Here is a 23715-nt window from a genome sequence, read left to right as displayed (position 1 = left end):
GAGAGGAGATGCCTACTAGACTCTGTGATGGGATGGAAGGAATCTAGGCAAGTCACTAGTCCCTGTTTTAGCATGATGATTGGTGGGAGGTTGTACTGGTGCCTTGAGATAAGAAAAATGAGAGAGTCAGGTGAGGAGCAAGAGAAGGAGCTTGAGGATTTTATCTGCTCTGGCTGGTATCATGTCCTCCTGTTTTTGCACTTAGACAAAAAGGAGCACCAGGGCCCTGCTCCCAAGAGGAACTCCACCTAATGACCTGGAAGTCTGGGAATCTCCCCAGTTCTTCTTGTACAGGTAAGCCTACGTTAATCCAGGAAGAATCTAATCAGTTCTTTAAAACTACAGTGAACATGACCCATTGTTGGTAATAGTGACCAAATTAAAAGACTGTCTCTGGACTTTAACATGATATGAATCACCTGAAATTTATGTCCCCAATAATCAAAAGATAAAATGAAAATTAACCTTTATTCAACTTGAGTAAAGAAAGTTCAAGCACATTGTGTAACAGGAGGGCAACGCCCATGTAGGTTTTCCAGAACTGTCACAGGTGCAAAATTCTAGAAAGGATCGTTAAAAACTTGGCTACTGGACTCTTAAGAGCAGCAGAAGACATCGAAGAAACTGCCTGCACTTCATTTCCTGGCCTGTTCTGCTTTCCAACTACCAGATTCGGAGACTCTCCGTGGAAATGGGTCTCTTGATTTCAGTGAGACACTTGCTATAAAATTGTTGCAAATTTTGCTAACAAAATTGCTAATTAATTCATTCAACATTTAATTAATATTTGATGAAGTGTCTATGTGCTAGCCACCAGGATACAATAGTGAGCAACACTCGATCTTACCCTCAAGGTCGGGGAAGGGCACAGAAAAAGACCAGGCAGTGCCAATATAGTGTGATAAGTCAGACCGAAGGAGCAGGGCTTCCATCTGATTTGAGGGAGGCAGTCAAGGATGGTTATATTTGTCAATGAGATGGAGAAAGGCAGAGGAAATTGCATTAGGATTAGGAGAATATATACCTGGGAAAACAATTATATCCCAAAATGCTAACTTGGAGAAAAATCCTAAAATTTAGTATGAAATGCCTCTGCTCTCCTCCTTGTCAATAATGTTATTTGTGATTTTTATTTTATTTTCAGTGTTCCAAGATTAATTGTTAATGCAACATACCAAGTGCTCCATGCGATATGGGCCCTTCTTAATACCCACCACCAGGCTCACCCCAAACCCCAACCCCCTCCCCTCCAAAATCCTCAGTTTGTTTCTCAGAGTCCACAGTCTCTCATGGTTCGTCCCCCCCACCTCCAATTTCCCCCCACTCACTTCTCTTCTCCATCTCCCAATGTCCTCTGTGTTACTCCTTATACTCCACAAGTAAGCAAAACCATATAATATTTGACTCTCTATCTGCTTGACTTATTTCACTCAGCATTATTTCACTCCAGTCCTGTCCATGTTGATACAAAAGTTGGGTATTCATCCTTTCTGATGGAAGCATAATACTCCATTGTATATATGGACCCAATCTTCTTAATCCATTGGTCTGTTGAAGGGCATCTTGGCTCTTTCCACAGTTTGGCAACTGTGGCCACTGCTGCTATGAACATTGGGGTACAGATGACCCTTCTTTTCACAACTGTATCTTTGGGGTAAATACCCAGTAGTGCAATTGCAGAGTCATAGGGTATCTCTATTTTTAATTTCTTAAAGAATCTCCACTGCTTTCTAAAGTGTCTGCAACAACTTGCATTCCCACCAATGGTGTAAGAGGGTTCCCCTTTCTCCACATCCTCTCCAACACTTGCTGTTTACTGTCTTGTTGATTTTGGCCATTCTAACTGGTATAAGGTGGTATGTCAATGTGGTTTTGATTTGAATCTCCCGGATGGCTAATGATGATGGACATTTTTTCATGTGTCTGTTAGCCATTTGTATGTCTTCTTTGGAGAAGTGTCTGTTCATGTCTTCTACCCATTTTTTGATGTGATTATCTGTTTTTTGTTTTTGTTTTTGTTTTGTTTTGTTTTGTTTTTAGAAGAATAAGGAAGGCAAACTGGTCAAGTATACAGATGGCCTGAAGGATACAGGCAGGGAGTGATATGTTTTGAAAGAGTTGGGTCTAATCTCAGGCTGACTGGGTTGATAGCTAACTCTGACAAGAGGACAGTTAGCACATTAAGTGTTTAGCTCTACATTAACTTTTTAAATTAACGTAAACAGGAGATGGGGAAACTTGGTTTATGAGTGAATAGGGATACAGACAAAGGTCTTTTAGTTGGGCCATCATGAGGAAGTATCGGGAAGACAGAGAAACTAATGTAGAATTATACTAATAAAATCACTGAGTACAGAACTAGGATGGTGAGGCCCTCTTCCTCTATGCACATATCTGACCTTGATGACCCGGGCTCCACACCTTCAGAGGAATGTTGACAAATAGGGTGTCTAGGGGAGATCCAGCAGAGTGGGAAAGACTCACCAGTCAAGCCACACAAAAGATGGTCAATGGAGAAGAACAATAACAATACTTGGTAAGTCTGTTGAGCACTTTTTATGGACCAGTATTGTGCTAAGGATTTTACATTTCATTCTCATTTGACTTGCAAAATAATTTTATTCTATCAGATAGGTACTATTATCATCTCCATTTCTCAGAAAACCAAATGTCCTTAGCCTGCTTAAGCAACTTACTCAAGTTATAATAAGCACAATTGTTCTTACACCGGGCTCCGGTGTTTTCTACTCTCCCATAATATATGTGTTCTTGAACAACCTTGCTTTCTGCAAAATCATGCAAAAGAATGAAGGAAAGTAGGGTTGGGGCAAACAACTCAAAAACTAATGAAAAACAATAACGTTCATGGTAAAAATGTAAAGGACATGTCAAAGGTATTATTAATATTGTTATGTGCTTCAGCAAATACAGAAATTTTCCCTTTATAGAAAAGAAGATGGAAGGCATTGCAAAAAAGAGTTATAGCTGCTGAATTATGAAGACAAGGGGAGAAAGAGGAGGAACTTGATACTTGATTGTGATACCTGATTTAAATCAATTACATTAGAGCCTACCCTTCCTGAGCTCAGGACTCTCCTCCTCTCTCAGAATAGAAAAAGCTTTTGCCAGCAGAAAAGAAGGTGGCTGGACCACTACTGAGAAGGCAGCTGATGGTGTCTGCCATATACAACTTAAAAATGTAGTAGATCTATGACCTTTCAGCATCAACGTTATGACAGTTCCAGATGAATGTGTCCAATTTGCTTTTTCACAGACTCAGGAACCACTCAGCGTAAATAATAAATGATTGTTGATTGGTTCAGTACCTTTGGACTGCTGCCCTTATGGCAATTTGCACAGTTTCTCGGTGAATAATGTAAACTTTTGCATGGATTTAAAGTAGGAGGGGGAAATGGTCGGTCTATTGCCCCCATGTAACCTCGATTTTCATGTCATATTTCAATGTTTAATTAATTGGTTATCAAGTTCACACTTCTTCTCCTTTCAAATTAATGATCTGGAATATAAATTAAGCAAGATACTCTGGCTTTTCTGGGAATCTGGGAACCCAGTTTTCCAGGAGCTGTAAAACCTTACAGCCGAGCTTCCTCCCAGCCCTTCAACATGAGGATGAAACTTTTATGCTTTGTGCCCTTTCTCTTCACTAACATATACTAAGGTTAATATACACAGGGAAATGAATAAAACACAATCAACTGCATGTTAACCAATATTAATTTTTAACTGTGGAAGAGAAATTTGGCAAACAGAAGCTTACAACCTTTCTTTCAAGTGGTATAGGAACACATCAAGAAATCTCATTTATTTTATGTTCAAAATTGTTGAAGAATTATTGCTCTGGTTTGGTCTCTTAGCAGCTCTTATTTCACCAAGGGCCAAAAAAGAGGAAGAAGAAGGAAGAAGGGAAAGTATGAAGAGGAAAACACCCCAGAGGACGGAGAGCTAAAGGGCGGCTATCTACCCATAAGCTTACCAGGTGGTTTGGATCCTCTGGAATGTACAATGTTGAATATGAAATCAATGCCCCCAGTGGGTAGACCCTGCATGGCACATATTCAGGGAAATGTGCCACAGAAGCTGCCCACCCTGTGGCTCTGAAGAACACCCGTCCTGCCTCAGCAGTGCCTTCCTGTCCTGCCAAGCCAGGTAGATAGGGGGTTAGGGAGGGGAAGGCAGCCCAGCAGGACACTGACCGAGGACTGGGTCATCTGCGACTGTGGGATGAAGACTCAGATCTTCTTGGATGTGAGAAATAATGGAGGGAAATCCAACAGACTTGGAAGAAGACCTGGCTTGGGGCTTTTATTTATTGATTTGATAAATGGGTTGGAGTGATGACTATGCATCAGCCCCTGGCCGCTTAGGCCAAAGGAATGAATGAGACATAGTTCCTTCCTTCCAGTTGTCTGTGGGAGGGAGACCCAGAAAAAGGCAATATATGCCTTTTCAAGGCATGTATTTCATGATGAAGTAGAAAGTACTAGGAATGTGCAGAAGCCCCAAGGGAATGATGCGAAAGCAGAGACCTCCATCGTCAACAGCAATTAGCCAGGTGAGCAGGGCAGAGAAGGGCGATCCAGAAGCAGGAGCTTCATATAACATGAAGGCGAGGAAAAGCATAAGATCTGGAGAACTGCCACCAGGCCAACTTGAGATAAATTCTAGTTCTGCTGAACTTCCCTGGGCCTGTTTCCTTATCTGGCGGGGGGGGGGGGTGGAGGGTTGTTACCACCTTAGTGCATGGCTCATAGACTAAATGTGATGTGTAATCCTGACAGGTTCCTGAACCTGCTGACAGGTTCACCGGAGATCAAACTACTCAGGCCTCTCCGAACTTTCCAACAAGGCCTACTTTCATGTTTCTGTCCATGTTGTCCAATTGTAGCAAGAATCCTGATGGTAAGTTTAACCAGAATCACCCATCCTCCAGATCTGATCACCCTTGACATCTAATCAGGTTCCTCAACCTCACCTTGCCCCAGGAGACGGCGGGTCACCCTAGCCTGCTTCCAGCAAGAATTCTGTTAGGCTAGTCTAGCTAGAATCCCTCTCTTACCCTGCTCCTGGGCTAGACAGTCCCACTTGCCCACACAGAGTTGAGCCCAGTCTCTCTTCCCCATTGCAAATTTCCATCACAGTGGTCACTAGACCCATCTTGATAGTCCCTCCCTTGAATAAAGTCATCCTTACCAGGCTTTAACAAGTATCACCAATTTTTTCTTCAACACTACTAGTGCTCAGCACATAATAAATGTTCTTTCCCTTCTTAATCCTTCTCTGCTCCTCGTCCTCACACCCCAAACACAGGACTCAGAACAATAGATCAATCACTGCAGTCAAGGCAGATCAGATCATCAAAGCAGGGGGTTAAGTGAAGGCCCAAATGATAGGAACTTACTGGCCCTGTTCTGGAAAACGGGTGCAGTGAGGTAGCCAGAGGCGAGTTTGTGGGAGATTAACATGGTGACTGGGGATAGGTAAGGGAGAGGAGGCTGTCTATGTTTACTGAAGTATTAGTCTGACTTCTACCCTAGAATATGGAAGCCAATGAGCCAAGCCAAGTGTTACCTCTTTCTCCTTGAAGGGGTATCCAGAGGGAAAGAGCTTTGGACTTGGGATGAGAAGATAAAGGTTTTGTCACCACCACTGGCATTTACCAGGGTGGTTTTAGACATATCTTTCAACTTCTTTGAGGCTCCATTTCTTTCATCTGTAAAACGCCTTCCTCTCAGGATTGCAAGAGGGACCAATGAATGACAGAAATGAGAGTTTGTGAAATGTCAAATGCCATCAACAAATATAATACAACTGGATGAGTGAGAGGAAAACCTTGAAGATGGGTAAGGAATGAACTGGCAAAATAAAACAATGTCAAAATTGGTGGTTAAGGGGCGCCTGGGTGGCTTAGTGGGTTAAAGCTTCTGCCTTCCGCTCAGGTCATGATCCCAGGGTCCTGGGATCGAGCCCTCCATCTGGCTCTCTGCACGGCAGGGAGCCTGCTTCCTCCTCTCTCTCTGCCTGCCTCTCTGCCTACTTGTGATCTCTGTCTGTCAAATAAATAAATAAAATCTTTTTTAAAAAATTGGTGGCTGAGTATACTTTTATTTTTTCCAACATTTCCATAAACAGCCAGCAAAGGGAGGACCAAGTCCAAAGCATGGTTTCCAGCCCTGACTATCATGAAAGGCTAACTCAGATTTTCACACAGGAGCCTCCTTCTTCCAGGAGCAGACTTCTGTCTTTCTGTCATCCCCATGCAGATACAAAGAAGAAATGAAAGTTCTCCAAATACTTCTTAAGGCACAACACTTCTTGAGATGCATGAATCACAGATTTTAAAAAAAAAGATTTTATTTATTTTTTTGACAGACAGAGATCATAAGTAGGCAGAGAGGCAGACAGAGAAAGAGGGGGAAGCAGAGAGCCCACTGCAGGGCTCGATCCCAGGACCCTGCGATCATGACCTGAGCCAAAGGCAGAGGCTTTAACCCACTGAGCCACCCAAGGACCCCAGGATAAGAGATTTTAAAGTGCCCTTCTACTGATCAATTGGAATTAGCCTAGTCTTTACTAGATCTTACTCTTCTATAGTCACACAGAAAAATCATCCCAAAGTACATTTACTTTTAGCAGAAGAGTCTTGGTTAGCTCCAACCTTGGAAAATTTGTAAGAAATAGTTTGTAGATGTCCTTTCTGCGTCTTCCTGCATATAAAACATCTTGTGTGACTTAACAGATTTGTTTCAAAGCAACAGGCTTGACTAACCAACAAGGGAAGGAAGAAAAGAGGACTGTTGCTTCCACCCTTTGCATCTGTGGAATCCACTGCATGTGCACAATGCATGTGGGACAGGAGAGTAAAATTCCAGGTGAGATACTCTAATCTGTTCTGTCCTGTTTTAATACACGCACATAGAGAAATAGCTATACAAATTTTAAAAACTGTTTCTATACATGCTTTTATGAGCAGTTAAAAATGTAAGTCATACCGGGATCCTTTATAGACTATTAAATAGTAATATACTCTTTCAATTCTCTTTGGACTTTCAACCTTTACCTCCTAATTATCCACAGGCAAAACAACAAAAAATAATTAAAACCATTAGTACTTTTCAAAGAAGAAGAGAATTTAGTTCAGTTATATGCCTCAAAGCCAGCTTCCCCAAACCCTGTCAAAGCCTGGTTGAATGACATGTTTGAGGTCATCAATTACCAAGGTCAGCAGACAGCATTCTTCATATGAATTTTATGTCATCCCAGTCTTTCTGGAAAGACAATGATGGATCAAAGAACTAGTTCTCCTACAGTGAGAGCATCCTCAGAATGTAGATTATATGAAGCAAGTTCTCCCCTTAAACTAAATTTGCAGTCTCCCATCTTCAGACCTTCTTAAAGATTTACTGTGAAATTAGCACAAAATGCTTTAGACTATTCAAGAACAGGATAATAATAACAATATATTGTTTTCAGCTTTGATCGTATCCCCAAGCAAGGAATGCTCAAAAAACCTTGGAAATACAGTATTTTCACGGTTCCGTCTTTTCTGAAAAATGTTGATTTCAAGACCAATATGGAAAAGCTGAACCTTTTGCAATAAAAGGAAATACTCAGTACTTTGTCCTATGTTGCTTGGCAACTAAGGGCTATAAATGGATTTTATGATTATAAAGGCTCTGGAATTAATGTGAACATGTAAAAGTTGTAATAACTCCCTGGAGACAAGAGTGTTTCTTTGAAAAAGAAGTGTGTGTGTGTGTGTGTGTGTGTGTGTGTGTGTGTGTGTAGCTTGTACTCATTCTTATTTCAAAAGCAAGCAAGCAAGCAACTTGGTTCCTTCACACTTGCAAATGTTATAATAAAATCAATAGCTATCATTTATTTCCTCATTCATCTCCATAACCCTAAGAACCAGATGTTATTATCCCCATTTTATAGATGGAGAAAACTGAAATGTTAGGATGTTAAGTCATTAGCCCAAGGTCCACAACTAAGTAGCAGGGGAATCAGGATTCAAACCCAGGTCTGCCTGGTTCACCAAAGCCTATGCCACCACCCACAGCCATAAATTCACAGGAAGCATATTTCTCAGCTCCTAATATTTGAGGCTATTGATCGGCTTCACCCTGGTGGAGTGACACTCCTTCCAGCTGTCAAGTCATCTCACGTTCTCCTTAGAACACATTATCTCATATTACTGAGCATGACAATTGCTTCTTATGTTGCTACCATCAGCGAATCAGATATCGGAGTATCCTCTCACTGGGCTTTTTGTTCTGACTCTGGTTACCAAAAAAAGCCAAGTTGGAGAGTCAATATTTCCTACTACACTTCTGAGGAACCCCCCTGCCCCAATCCCCTCTACAGATGTTTGATTTGCTCTGAGCAGTGCTCAGGCCAGGGCTGGTATTCTTCTAGTTTTGCATTCTTACTGGGTAGCCTTGTCTTCTGGGAATCTGTAACTGCCTGCTCTATGAACATAAACTACTGCCTTTTTATCCCTAACACCTCATCTCATAGCATTGGAGCTGGGTTTTGCAAAAAAGAAAAAGAAAAAGCCGGATGACACTAATGTACCAATCACTCAGACTCCAGAATAATTTCATCTATGGAATGGAATTACATGCAAACTGGCGCCCTGTCATACACACGCGTGCGCGCGCACGTGCGCATCCCAGTTATTTGAACAGGAGCCGGAAGTTCGGCAGCTAAGTCTATAGATGGTCCTCTGCAACCTATTCAGAAAACACTGGGCGGAGTGACGAGGAACACAAGCCTCTGGAGTAAGACAGGCTTCTGCCTAGCTCCAAGCTCTCAGACATAATAGCCGTGTTCCTTTGGGCCAGATACGAACTCTGAATCTCTCTTTCCTCATCTATAAAGTGGTGATAACATTATCTCATTGTTCATTTTGTTGTGCAAATTAAGAATTAATACAGCTTAAGATTTGGTACAGCGTGTCACATCAAGTGTTCATTACAGGCTAGTAGTTTTCTGACTGATCACAGGCTGCTTCAGGGAGCTCCTTTAAAAGAATGAACAGTTTCTTAATTATAGGTTACTGATAAAACTACTGCACTGGGCAGTAACAGTGGGTCAGGCACCATGCAAAGCCCTTTGCCTAAGATCATCTTACTTCTTCTCATTCCTCTCCTATGAAACAGTATCTACTTCACTTGATAGCTGAGGACACAGGCTCAGAGAGACCCAGTCATTTGCCAAGGCTGCACCCTAAGTCCATGGTAGAGCTGAGATTTCCACCCAGGGCAATCTGGAAGCAAAGCCTGTGGTCTAAGAACCATGTCACTCATCACCACACATGCAGACTGGAGTCAGGAGCTCAGGGTTAATGTGTGTGATTTGTAAAGGTGCCTAATTTCCAAAGGTCATGTGGGTGGACTATAAAACATGGGCAAGACCTGTAATCAGACAATCCCCAAGATCATTCCTGCAACCCCCATTACCTTGACTGTGTTCCCTGATGCTTGGACTTTTTTTTTTTAAGTGGGCTCCACACCAAGCATGGACCCCAGCATGGGGCTTGAACTCATGACCCTGAGGTTAAGACCTGAGCTGAGATCAAGAGTTAGACACTTGACTGACTGAGCCACTCAGGCGCCCCTGGACCTTTATTCTTCCTCAGGATTGCACCATCCACTCCTCTCTTAGACTCCGAAAGTCTCCTGATGGCTTCTAAGTATTCATTTTGCTTCATAGCTAATGGCTCAGTTTGAGTCAGAGCCTGAACCTGTCATAAAGGGACTTGGGTTTTGAATCTCTCCATCCCCAGTTAGCATCTCTGCCTTGTTTTCTACTGAACGCCACACCACCTTCAATTCCCTTCCCGCTAATAGCTCCTTTTAAGGAGAACAGAGGAAACCACCCTAGGTCACAGATCCAAGAGTAATCTACATAACAAACATCGGTGAGGAGCTGTGACTTCCTCTCCAGAGTTGGTCTGGATATTTAATACCCAGAGAAAATGAGATATCCAGAGAAAAGTGAGAAAATGAGCACAAACTGAACAGCTACATATAAGGCAAAAGAAACTCTGTTTCTCCAGAAAGTCTGGTCAAGAATTTCACTCACTTAACACACATTCAACAAACATCTTTTCAGTAACGGCAACATGCAAGACAGAGAGCCTTCAAAGATGAGCGAGACAAAGACAAATCCTTACAGGGAGATGCTTACACTGTCCTCTGTGGGAGACAGACATGCAAAACACAGAAACTGAACTTTGATGTGAAGGGTGCGCACCCAAGGGTGTAGACAAAGTGCGGGAGAAGCATGGAGAATTTTGCTTCTAACTTAGCTCAGGGAAGTCTGCTGGAGAAAGAAGTAGGAAAGTGCATTCTGGGGAGAGGGCACAGTCAAAGATCCAGTGTTATGAAAGGGCAGGAAGCATTCAAGAAACCATGAGAAGTTGTGAGGCTGGGGTATAGGTAATAGTAAGAACAATATTGAAGATAATAATAGTAATAGCAAAAATATAGTAATCCAGGGACTATTCTGAGCCTCATGTAGACAGCATCATATCACCTTCCCAAACCCTATTAGATAGCTACAAGGAATATTCTGGTTTTATAGGTACATAAATGAGACACAGAGATATGAAGTAGGAGGAAGATCACACAGCTAGCAAGGGGCAGAGTCAAGATTGGAACTCTGGCTTTGGAGCATGACCTTAACCACTTATATCAAACACCTGTAATAGATATGAGTGTGGAGGAGTCCCCTGCGATAGGACACCTGGAATGTTATCTTGGGACAATTACACTGAGCTCAGGCAAAGGAGATTCAACAGAAATGTTTAAGCGATGGCATCTACATGAGTCAACAGCATAGTGGAAGATGGTCAACAGAAAGACAGAAGTTAAGAGATTCTTGCAAGAGATGAAATCTCTGAACAAAGGGGGGGGGGCGGTTGCAGCCGAAAGACATTTCTGAGGTGGAAGCGACAATTTGATAAAAGATTAGCTACAGAGTGTAGAAGGAGTCATCAAGAGTGACACGCCAGTTTCCAGTTTGGGGGGTTTGTTGAAGAGCGAAGGGAACATGGGAGGCAGTGAAGACTGAAATCAGAGAGAAGATTAATGAGTTCCACTTTGAATGTGTGGATTTGGGAAAACTGAGGGACACCCAGGCTCAAACACATGTACTTTAAAAGGCTATAAATCCAGGTATTGGCAATAGAACTTGGGATATGTTGACCCATGGGAATGCCCACTCAGGGTAAGCTTTGATGTTCCAATAAGAGAGTTTCCGAATCAGGACTCATGGGCAGACCAGGAGGGGGCAAACTATTGAAAGCACCTGAGAGGACACAGGCTGGAGGAGAACCAGAAGAGAAGGTGCCAGGGCATCAAATAGAAGAGAGTTTCCACGAGTGAACAATGGGTGATGGTGACGAATCCCAGAGTCACCACCAGGAGGATGAGGTCGAATGTTTTTAATGCCATCCAGAAGAAATTCCAATCGAGTAATTCAGAGCAGAAGCCTGATTAAATTGGGTTGAAAAGCAAATAGGACGTGAAGAATAGAGCGGGTATTTTTCAGATGTATTTCCAGGGTATTTTGGTGATGAAAGAGAAGTGAATGTCTGGGAGGCGGGATAAAGTTGAGAGAAGAGATTTCAGTCTCGTGGCTAACCCACTGATACCTGAATTTTGCTATGATTCCCACAGCCCCAGCGTGTTTTATTATCCTTTCCATTCCCTAGTATTGACTTGATTAAATCAATTTTAAGGTAATGTAAAGTACACCCAGAATCTTTTTAGAAGCAGGTTAGGCTCAAATAACAAGCAAATGCTGATCCAATGCCGAGAGTTTCCGCCTAGCAGACTGGGCCCCCAGAAGCCTCTCTTCAGGTGCTTCGGGAGCACCCCTGGGGACTGAAGGAAGCCCAGTGCGGAGGAAATAATCACCTTTTTCTGGAGATTTTTTTATACCCACTAGTAAAACTGAGAGCAGACTTTGAAGAATTCATTCCCCTTTTGGTTACAGTATCCCTTTGGTATAAGCATTTTCTGATAAGGTGACAGCTCTGAATACAGAGATGAAACCATTAACTTTTTTTCATCACTGCTTTTAATCATGCCATCAGATCTCCCTTTCCCATCTCTTAACAACATTTTAAGTAGTAAGTTTCTAGACTTTATCAAACCATGCCCCAGTCTAGGATCTTCTCCCTAGTTTGAAGGGCGTCCTCTCCATCATGGGGGCTCCAGGCTCAGGGTCCTCAAGAGGGGCAGGTGAGGGAAGCTGCCAACAACCCGAGACCACAGCAGGGGGTTCCTCAGCTCTTCTGCTTCACAGACCTCACTGGGCACCTGATGAAGAGTATGGAGACTTCCACTAACATATTAGCCTACACAAACACCTGTTTCCACTCAGTATCACAGGCTTTGAATCCCCCTGAATTTAACCCAGGTGAAGAACTCTGGGCATAGAGTATCTTTTTTAAGTCAAAAAATGAAAATTAATATCAAACAGCAGTGATAGAGACAGTCTACAGATTGATTAAAAGGGGGGGGGACTTCCTAGCAGGTAAGTTGTCTTAACTAATTAAAAAAAAATTCTATATGCCAGTAACTCTATTTTGAGGAGATTCATACAAAGTAAATAACAAAGGGTTTGGGGGGAAAACTTGATCACATTATATGTAGAACAGGGAAAGATCTAGAGCAAGCCCAAATGTCCAGCCATAACAACTGGTTAAATTACAGAACATCTCCAATAAAGGTGCTCCCACATGTTCCTGGGGGCTAAAAGGGGGAGGTGTTCTCCTTACTGTTCTGCTGTTTTCAGATTAGCTTTCCTCCTCCCTTCTTCCAATGAAGCACATATCAGATGACCAGGCCCCTCCTGGTAGCACCATCTAGGACTCTCTCGCTCATTCACTATTGATGTCTCACTGGACACCCAGCATGTGCTTCCCTCTCTTCCCCTCTGCAACACCACTTTCACTATCACTCCTCAGGGCTTCCACATCCACCCGATACTCTCCCAGCCTCTCGGGTTCTTTTTTTTTTTTTTTTTTTTTTAAGATTTTATTTATTTATTTGACAGAGAGAGATCACAGGTAGGTAGAGAGGCTGGCAGAGAGAGAGAGAGAGAGAGAAGCAGGCTCCCTGCTGAGCAGAGAGCCCTATGTGGGACTCGATCCCAGGACCCTGAGATCATGGCCCTGAGCTGAAGGCAGCGGCTTAACCCACTGAGCCACCCAGGCACCCCGCCTCTCGGGTTCTTAAACCCCTCATCTCCCACCTTTTCTCCACCTCACCTCAGACACCTTCCGTCATGGCGCCCTGCGAAACCCTGGCATCAAACCAGTAACTGCACCCTCTGAAGTCTCAGTTCCAAGTGTTGTCCTCTGACCAGCCCTTCCTTTCCACTCATTGACACTGGTGCCTCTACTCTTATCATTTCAACCACTGGGATCCCCCATTCATAAACCTTACAGCCACCTTTCCACACCTCTTCACCCCTTGCAACTCGCCCTTCCCTTCTTACCCCGCTGAGGAGTTAGGGCCCATCACTCCAATTACTCCCTTGCAAAGGCTAGTCACTCTCTTCCCTTCTCTCACCTGGGACTCACCTGGGAAAACCTCAACTTTGTAAAAACCCAGTTCTTCCCCTACCCTAAGCCTGCACTTAAGTGGCTGAATAGAAAATCATTCAAACATAATGACTGGCCTCACTTAAAGCAACAGAGCACAAGTCTCACACAGACACAGCCCTGACCAGCAATCTTACCCCTGGTGGATGAGTTGCCGGAATGCCACCTCCTCAGAAGCATTCCCGGTTACCTGAGCTTATGTCACCTGCTCTCCCTGCCATCTTCAGTCTCTCTCTGCACAACTATCTGGTTTTATTCTCTTCATAATTATTGATTCTCTGAAGTTATTCTATTCCCTTGCTTGTCTTCTCTCTTCAGCCAGATGAGGAGCTGCTCCGAAACAAGGACTCTGTTCACCACTGAATCCCTCTGCGTGAGGGCAACCCCTGGCTCACTTTGACTGGCTGTTTCAATTAAAAAAAAGGGACATATGAGGAACTCGCATCCACATTCTACCGGGATGATCTTCAAGCAAGTTAACCTCCTCCAGCCTCCTGATTCTCATGGGAGGATAAAAATCCCTCACAGGACTGTGCTGATGTCACACAGAGAAAGCGCTAGCAAGGTAACAACGAGAATAACAATAGCTAATATTAATTAAGCTCTCTGTGCCAGGCGTAGAGATATTACAACCAAAATTTGGGATAATGCTGTTATCCGCATTTTCTAAATAAGGAAACTAAGACCTGCAGTCGTTTCCTCCTCCATCATCCGAGAGGCAATAAATGGCAGAACCAGGATTCACATCGAAGACAGCTGACTCAGAATCCATGTTCCTAATTAAACTCTATACCCAGCACATAATAAATGTTCAATAAAATCAGTCCTACAATGATAACTATAGGATGTTGCCAAGACACAACATCTAAAATTCCACCATTGAAGAACAACCAAACCTACGCTTAGAGATGCAACCTTTTTCGATTCATTTGGTCAAAACATCTTCGTGTCCACTGAAAGCACACAGGGACAAGGCTCAATACAGATGTGTGATGACATCTGATCATTTGCTGTCTGTACCTTCTGTGAATGCTCAGGTTTTATTGGCGCAGAAAGAAGAGGGCAAAAGGGTGCTGAGAAGCTGAGAAAGTGGTGGCCCCAAAGTGAAAGAAAAATAAAGAATTGAGGGCCTGGCCTGAGGCCAACGACACTCTTCCCCCACAAAACAGCCTTGCCCAGGGCCAGCCTTGGGCACTGTAGCTTTGTCCTCCCACACTGCTGATAGGTTTTCGGAGCTTCTGATGCCTCTCAGTTCAGGAAGTCAGACTCACCCACCAGTTAGAGTTGGTTTCACTTTTGGAGAAATAACATGCGAGGACCACTTCATACATTTACCATTCATCTGAGGCTTTCCATCACCTGGCAACACTTTTTCGGCTCTGCTTCCATTTATTCTATTCACTAGAGCTTTCCGCTTCTTCCTGGGCAAGTTTTCCTTCTTCCTATATTTGAACTTGCTGGGTTCTCCAAACCCAAGTTCAATCACTCTTTGTTGACTAGAATAGTCTTTTGCATTGTTCTTTCATTCATTTATTCAATTAATATTACTGACTGTCTACTATATGCACATAGGCACATTTTAAAAAATAATTTATTCATAGTTTCCTTTTTTTAAAATTTATTCATTTGACAGACAGAGATCACAAGTAGGCAGAGAGGCTGGCAGAGAGAGAGGAGGAAGCAGGCTCCCCACGGAGGAGAGAGCCCGACACAGGGCTTGATCCCAAGATCCTGGGATCATGACCTGAGCCGAAGGCTGAGACTTCAACCCACTGAGCCACCCAGGTGCCCCCATAGGCACTATTCTAAGCGACATCTCTTCTCCTCCTCAACAATTCTGCTCACCTTCCTTGGAAGCCTTTCTAGATCCATCCCATGGGGGCTGGGCACTTGAGTCATTACTCCAGAGTTCTGTATTTTCCCCATTTGCCTGAACACGTGGCCCTCCAGGGTATCCCTGTACAGTTCATGGGCAGCAGATGTTTTTGCCTATCCTGCATCCTTACAATTCTTGCTTAATAACAGCTACCTAACATTTTAAATCTTAAGCAGAGAGAGGGCGGCAGACTATTTGGAAGTTTGCTGACAGCTGCTTCCTGAATGAACTGTTCTTCCTCTTAGATCTCAGGAGCTGTCAGGTGGTTCCTGCCTGACCACAGCTTCAGGTTCTAGAAGCCACCTGCTCCTCAAACTTCAAAGAGTTTCAGTGGACCAGTGTCTTCCTTGTGTTTCTCCTTGTTATCTGCTCTTACTATGTGGTTTTTTTCCCATTCCATGCAGTCAGGGTAGGAATCTCCTCTTTCGCTTTCAAGAAAAGCCAGCAAATGTTTCAGAATGTACTTCAGGACAAGACCAAGAAGAGCTAAATAAGTTTTCAATTCAGAAAACTTCCTCCTTAAAGATTAAACACAATGAACAATTACATATTCTTTTCAAATCAATTTTTTAAAATTTTTTAAAAGACTTTACTAATTGTCAGAGGGAGAGAGCACGCAAAAGCAGGGGGAGCTGCATGTAGAGGAAGAAGCAGTTTCCCCACTGAGCAAGGAGCCCCATGCAGATCCCTATCCCAGGATTCTGGGATCATGAATTGAGGCGAAAGCAGGTGTTTAACCAAATGAGCCATCCAGGCATCCCTCAAATCAGTTAAAAAAAAAAAAAAAAAATATATATATATATATATATATATATATAATTTATTTATTTGACAGACAGAGATCACAAGTAGGCAAAGGCAGGTTGGGGGTGGGGGGTGGGGGGGAAGAAGGCCCCCTGCCAAGCAGGGAGCCGGGTAAGGAGCTGAATCCCAGGACCCTGGGATCATGACCTGAGCCAAAGGCAGAGGCTTTAACCCACTGAGCCACCCAGGCACCCCTCAAATCAGTTTTTATAAAATCTTCTAAAAAGCCTGAAAATAAAAGATGAGTTCCTCTGATATCAAGGTAGTCCAAAGAAATACCCATAAGGAAACAAGAATTAAGAATGTGAAATCACAGCTTTCAAAAAAGGAAAAACAAAAAGAAGAAGTAAACTGAAGAATGAGATTTACTGCATTTCATTTGCTTATTCCTTTTTATCCAGAGAGCTGTTGTAAGAATTAAATGAAATAATGAACATAAAGTGAATAGCATGGTACTGGGCACGTGGTAAATGTGTAATAAATGTTGTTATTAATCTGGTTCAAACTTAAGGTGAAATCGATAAAAGTCCAAGTTAACCAACTTAAAACTTTTCAAGTATCAAAGGATATCTAATTTTAAAGATAAAATCTTGACTGGGGCACCTGGGTGGTGCAGTCCTTAAGTGTCTGCCTTAGGCTCAGGTCATGATCCCAGGATCCTAGGATCCAGCCCCACACCCAGCTCTCTGCTTGGTGGGAAGCCTGCTTCTCCCTCTCCCAATTCTTCCTGCTTGTGTTCCCTCTCTCGCTATCTTTTTCTCTATATAAATAAATAAAATCTTAAAAAAAAAAAAGATAAAATCATGACTTTCATGCAATATAAGATGAATGCACATCAAAGAATTAAAGTACCTAATTTTTAAAAAAAGATTTATTGATTTGAGAGAGCATGAGCTGGGGGAGGAGTTGAGGGAGAGGAGGAGAGAGAGGGAGAGAAGCAGATTCCCTGCTATTCGAGGAGCCTCACCTGGGCTTGATGCCAGGACCACAAGGTCAAAACCTGATCTGAAATCAAGAGTCCGACCCTCGACTGACTGAGCTACTCAAGGAGAATTCAAACAGCAGATCTAGATCTAGATCTACAACACCTATATCTATCCATCTAGGCCATGGGGTGGTTTTACAAGAAAATGCAAAATTGGTTTTTACCCACTTAAAGCAAGTTCATTTGCATTATCTATAAACAAAATCATTTACATGGATATAGTTACCTGCAACATCTAGAGTTTTAAAATAGCTATAACACAATGAAAGGTATAAATCCCACAGAATTTGATACCCCCAGAAGGATGTGATCTAGGCATGGTTTACTAGGGAGGAGGTCTGTAATCTTTTTCACCTGTATCAAAGTCTTTTGTAATTTTTTCTTTATACATGGATCTTAAACAGAAGAGTTTTGCTGAATTAAACTCATTCTCCTCTATTTAACATATCCTGATTAAAACAATACATTTCAACTATTAAGTGCTTAAATAGTAAAGTATAAAGAGGAAAATGAAAATCCCCATGTTCTTATCACTAGGAGATAACAACTCTTAATACTTGAAGCGTACTCATCCAGTCAGTTCCGGGTCTGTGTGTGAGCATGTATGTATAGATATTAACTGTTTTCATGTTCTTCTCTTTTTTTTTTGAGATTTTATTTATTTACTTATTTGACAGAGAGCACAAGTAGGCAGAGCAGCAGGCAGAGGGAGAGGGAGAAGCAGGCTCTCCGCTGAGCAGGGAGCCAGACTCGGGACTTGATCCCAGGATGCTGGGATCATGATCTGAGCAGAAGGCAGATGCTTAACTGACTGAGCCACCCAGGCATCTCTATATTAACTGTTTACAAATCAGTTTTAATAAACTTTGTTCTGGGAAGTTACATGTACATGTATATATGTATACACATATATTCAGTCATATATACCAATTTATAATCCCCCTTTCCCCTTTATATAATGAACAATTTTTAATCATCATTTTTATAGTTATAAATATTCCATTACATGGAAAAATCATAATTCATTTAATTAATCCAGCACTATTAGGAATTTAGCTCGTAACCAAGTTTAGTTATTGTAAATAGAATAAGGTGCTTCTCTTCTGATAACCTTTCTCTTGCAGTGGTACCAGCTTTCTTGAAAAAGCCCAACATGTCACATGGTATCAGTTCCCAGAGGACGTTGGGATCCCTAGAATACCCGATCTTTCTCTGCTTTAGTTCACTGACCTACCTATTGCATCAGTGGCACACTGGGAATTAGAATTAGAATTGCTAGCCACCTGAAATTGCCCTTTGTTCTTGTCATTTTCCTGACACACATCATAAAGATTTCGGCATAAAGTTTAAAACAAAAACTAAGATCATCATGAGCTTTGACACGTAAGACCATTTAATTGAAAATGATATTGTTAATCCAGATACTTTTTTATCCTATTATTTTTTAAAGATTTTACTTCTTTATTAGAGAGAGAGCAAGCAAGAGAGAGAGAACACAAGCAGGGAGGAGCAGACTCCCTGCTGAGCAGGGAGGCTGACATGCACGGGGCTCCTTTCCAGGACTCCGGGATCTTGACAGGAGCCGAAGGCAGATGCTTAACCAACTGAGCTAACTGGGCGCCCCAATTCAGATACTTATAAAAAAATATATTTTTCTAAAGTAACCTCTATGCTCAAACTTATGACCCCAAAATCAAGAGTAGCATGCTCTATCAACTGAGCCAGCCAGGCACCCCAATCCAACACGTTCCTGAGGAAAATGTATTTAAGGCTTAGTTTCTTAGACTGAAGGATCTGAGGAAACAGAAAAATAGCTTTCAGCTAGGTAACAAATTGCCACAATTTTTCTTGATTTTTCAGACTTCATTTTGTTTTTGTTTTTGTTTTTGTTTTTTTTTAAATATAAGATCGCATTTAATTAGAACTGACAGGGGCACCCAGCTGGCTCAGTCAGTTAAATAGCCAACTCCTGATTTCAACTCAGCTCATGATCTCAGGTGTGAGATGGAGCCCTGTGTCAGGCTCCATGCTCAGCAGGGAGCTGCTTAAGATGCTCTCTCTTTCGCTCTCTCTCAGCCCCTTTCCTCCCTCTCCCTCTCAAGGAAAAATAAAAAAAAAGAACTGATACATGAACAGGAGCATGAGCAACTGGCTCTCCTCATGAGAATACCATATCTAATTTCACTGTCCTCATTCTAAGGAATATTTCAGAAAGGAATCGTTAAGATCTAAGGGAAAGACTACAAAGCCCTACAAACTACCAAGGCACAAGGTGGGTGCTCGGTATTTGCTCAAGAGTGGAGGTAATAAGAAATTGACAACCAGCTGTATGGTTTTCAGGCAGAAGGGAATCACTTAAGCTAGTGGCTCTATTTTTTTTATTTCCTAAAATGAGGAGAAATGACTGCTCCCTCATGAAAAGAAAGGCTTCAAATGGAGCAACACAGTTTGGTTTAAGCTAAGAAAAATACTATTAAAATAATAATCGGATATTTTAGCAAGCTACAGAGAAGACTCATGAAACTATCCTTAGAAACATCTGAAAATAAGACAAAGACAGTCTAGGAATCCTATTGGTGTAAAATAAACCAGAAGGTAGACCAGATGAACTTTCTAGGTCTAGAAGGAATCAAGTAGACTTCATGATTTTATAAAATGAATTGGTGGTTTCCCTAAAATAAAGCATTAGTAGTAGCTAGAGCTTGGAGATTGCTACACACTGCTAGAATGAAAGTTGCATAGAATATAAAATCATAGACTATAAAATAGAGCTATGTTAGTCTGCCTACTGTGTGCAAAGCCTGGCCCACAGGGACACACTGAGCTGGCTACTATCAGACCCCAAGTATCCCGTGGGATGGGTCCCAACTGAGATAATGTGATAATTCTCTTGGTCTTACATTTCTTCTTGTTACTTCTGACAAAATCCAAGCCACAGAAACCACTATATTGTATTGATTCCTTCTGATGGTGACCTAGAATCTCACCAATTCTTTTGTATGATCACTCTGTATTTGGTACTTTTTGGTGTTGGGTCAATTCCATTCAACCTTTTAATATCTAGAATTTATTAGGCACTCTACAAATCATAAGAAAGGCCAAAAGCACTTCTCAATGTGCTGCAAACTGCCCTCCAGATTCTGTGAATAAACAGGTCTGCCCTCAATTCTCCTATTTCCTCCTAGGAAATACCTTTCAAATGTATAAAAGGTATGGTCACAGTTCCCTTCACATGGAAGTTTGAGCATGGCTGATGAAACACCAAAGCCATACTGAAGTCTCCAATGGCAATGACATTTTCTTTTTTTTTTTTTTTTAAAGATTTTATTCATTTATTTGACAGAGAGAGATCACAAGTAGGCAGAGAGGCAGGCAGAGAGAGAGGAGGAAGCAGGCTCCCCGCTGAGCAGAGAGCCCGATGCGGGACTCGATCCCAGGACCCTGAGATCATGACCCGAGCCGAAGGCAGCGGCCCAACCCACTGAGCCACCCAGGCGCCCGGCAATGACATTTTCAACAGACCCTCCATGAGAACATCAACCCCACTAAATATGAGAAGCTTTACCACCAGTTCAGGTTTTTAGAAGGAAGAAAATCTGTGTAACCATGTCCTATAGTATGCCTCTCTCAGAGGAAAAAGTACGCATTCCTATTGTATGCCTGTCCCTTCAAAAACAAATCATTATTCAGTTGCACATTATTAAAATGTTGTGTGGGGCACCTGGGTGGCTCAGTCAGTTAAGCCATTGCCTTGGGTTCAGGTCCTAATCCCAGGATTAAGATCCCAGTCCTGGGATTGAGCCCTGAATCAGGCTCTTTGCTCAGCAGGGAGTCTGCTTCTCCCTCTGCCTCCCCCTACTTGTGCTCAGGCTCTCACTTTTTCTCTCTCAAATAAATAAGCAAAATCTTAAGAAAAAACAAAATAAAGTGTTGTGAAAAGCAAAAATGGGAAGGGGGAAGAGGTGTTCCTTTGCTGTTTTATATACTCAGAGAAAACTATCTTAATAAAATCTTACATCCTTCCTGTGCTGCATTCAGTAATTTTAGAGACAAGACAAGCCTGCAATTTTTGAAACGTAGGGGATTAGAAGAAATACAATCTAGCACGGGAAAGAGGCAAACAGTGACAACACAGATATGCTGACCCCGTGATTCTTTTAACAGCCAAGCTAGAAGATGGAAATTCTGTGTTCTTTTAAATCACTACCATTGATTTTTGCTAGAAACACAGCAAATAAACCACCACTTCCAATTTTAGGCCAGTTAGTACAACAGCATTTCTTCCCAGGCCAAGTTTAAGTGAATTCCAAAAAGGTGAAACAGTGATTGCGAGCAGAGCCATTTCTCAGAAGCAGGAAGTGCATGTTGGAAACTGGCCTCTTACCTTCAAAGAACTGCTGCAGGGCCTCCTTTTCCCCTAACACATCCATGGTGCTGGAGTCCTATGGAGTCCTATGGAGATACTTCCTCCCAAAACAAGGGTTCTCAAAGCTCAGGAAGTAAGGGCTGTCCTCTCAACTTGAAGCCTACGAATGCTCTCGAAAAATCTTCATTTTCTTTTTACTGGAGCGAAGCCTATCTTCTGCCAACAAATGTGTCCGGAAAGATGGTTAGTTTCTCAAAATGATTATAAAACCAGGATATGTGACCATACAGAAAAAAAAAAAAAATTCATGGTGAGGGAAGTGGTAACAAATCCATCTATCTTACTGAAGGGAACTGTTTCTACTCTGCCTTTCGTCTTTGTTTTAAGGACCTTTGTCCTTAGTGACACATGTAATTACATAAATGGGCAATAAATACATAGTCTTATCTCTCATTTGTCCTTTTACACCAATATATTTATCTCTCCCTCTCTATCAACCAGATCAATTTAGCCATAACCAGGCAAATATACAGAGTGTGTGTGTGTGTTTTACCTAGAGAAATTACATCAATGAAATTGCTTTTTTAGATACCTTGAATAGCAGATATTTTAAACAGGCTTGTGCTAATGAAAAGTTAGGATTTGTGAAGTATTTCCAAATTTAACCACAGTGGAAACTTACATTCCTTTGATACACACCTAGCCTATCTCCTCCAGATTTTATTTTCTTTGGAAGTATAACATATGAGAAGCCCCTCTAATGGGCAACAAAACAGCATTTGATTCAGTAACTCTCACAGTGGAGTACATATGGTTCACTATTATTAGCTGGTTTCACTCCTAAATATAAAAGTTCTGCTATCCCACTCAGCTATTCATTTACTTAACAGTAGCCTAAGAATACAATTAGGAAATTAAATTGTCTTTTAGTCCCTTCCTTTTCTCTTTTTCCCCAACTTGTTATCTTGAAAACATTTTTAATCTATTGAAAAGCTGCAAGGATAGTACCGTGAAATAAATATCCACTCATTCTTCATCCAGATTTACTAACTCCTAATATTTTTCCACTTCTGCTTTTTGTCTCTTGCTATATACATTTTTGGCTAGGCCATTGATATCCCATAAGTTTTAATCCCACTGTCCCCAAAATATCTTTATATTTCATCAAATATGACTTTTTGTTTTCTGATCAAGGACCTAATAAATGTTCACGTATTGCCTTTGGTTATGTCTTTTAAAGATAGAGATATAGAGATATTGTCATTTTTAGCTGTTTGGCTTTTTATGACATTGACACTTTTTTAACAATCCAGGCCCATTGTCTTATGGAATGTCCCACATTCCGGATTTGTTTTGAAGGTTATATTGGACCCCAGAGCTTCAAGGACAAGTCATCAAGTTGCTTAAAGAAATGAATTTTCTACATTTGTTTGTTTGTTTGTTTGTTTTTTCTCAGTTCAGCTTGTGTTGAACTCTCTGCTGGGTGCAGGAAGGAAAAAGATGAGTAAGTAATAGTACCAGCCCTCCCCAGGTTTCAATGTGAAGCATGCGAGAAACACAAGTCACTCAACTCAAGGAGACCTTGATAAGGTCTGGGGAAAACATCTCATGAGAACAGAGGAAGTAGAGATTTATCTAATCTAGGGGGTGTCACTAAGAGCTGCAACTGGAGGAGACTCAAACAATGGCACATGTATACAGAAGAGCTGGGGCAGCATGTGCTTCGCAGAGAGAAAAGGTGGCAAATAAGTTGTAGAAGGATTTGGGTAGATTTTGAACGCTGGGCAACATCGGATTCCGTACAAATATATACTCTCTGTCCATGATTTCTACTTAGGCAGTGGTCATGCATGATGTAATTGAAAGATGGCTGTGTTGGAAAGTGTTGGTTAGAGCAATAACAAATTTGGACCCGTATTAAAACCCAAAGATGGTATCGAATACAATATTGGCTATAGATGGGATGTGCAGAGCAAGGAAGAGGCCAAATGATACTTTTAAGTAGATGCCTTTAGGTGCAATATGAATTAGGATGCCGAAGACCT

At 41.8% G+C, this 23715-nt stretch overlaps 1 protein-coding gene across 2 annotated transcripts in view; it reads right to left on the bottom strand.

The window, feature by feature from the left end:
• The window catches only part of MYRFL (myelin regulatory factor like), a 122111-nt gene extending 99096 nt beyond the window's left edge, over window positions 1-23015 (bottom strand). For both annotated transcript variants that reach the window (XM_059186306.1, XM_059186307.1), the window contains exon 1: window positions 21689-23015. In XM_059186306.1, coding sequence (XP_059042289.1) covers window positions 21689-21734 — 46 coding nt within the window. In that variant the 5' untranslated portion in view covers window positions 21735-23015. The remainder of the gene's footprint in view (window positions 1-21688) is intronic.
• Between the last annotated feature and the right edge of the window lie 700 nt (window positions 23016-23715).

The sequence above is a fragment of the Mustela lutreola genome, chromosome 8 (genome assembly GCF_030435805.1).
Source record: "Mustela lutreola isolate mMusLut2 chromosome 8, mMusLut2.pri, whole genome shotgun sequence".
Classification (NCBI taxonomy): Eukaryota; Metazoa; Chordata; class Mammalia; order Carnivora; family Mustelidae; genus Mustela; species Mustela lutreola.
The sequence above is the reverse complement of the archived record's forward strand: the minus strand, read 5'-3'. Positions and strand labels throughout refer to the sequence as shown.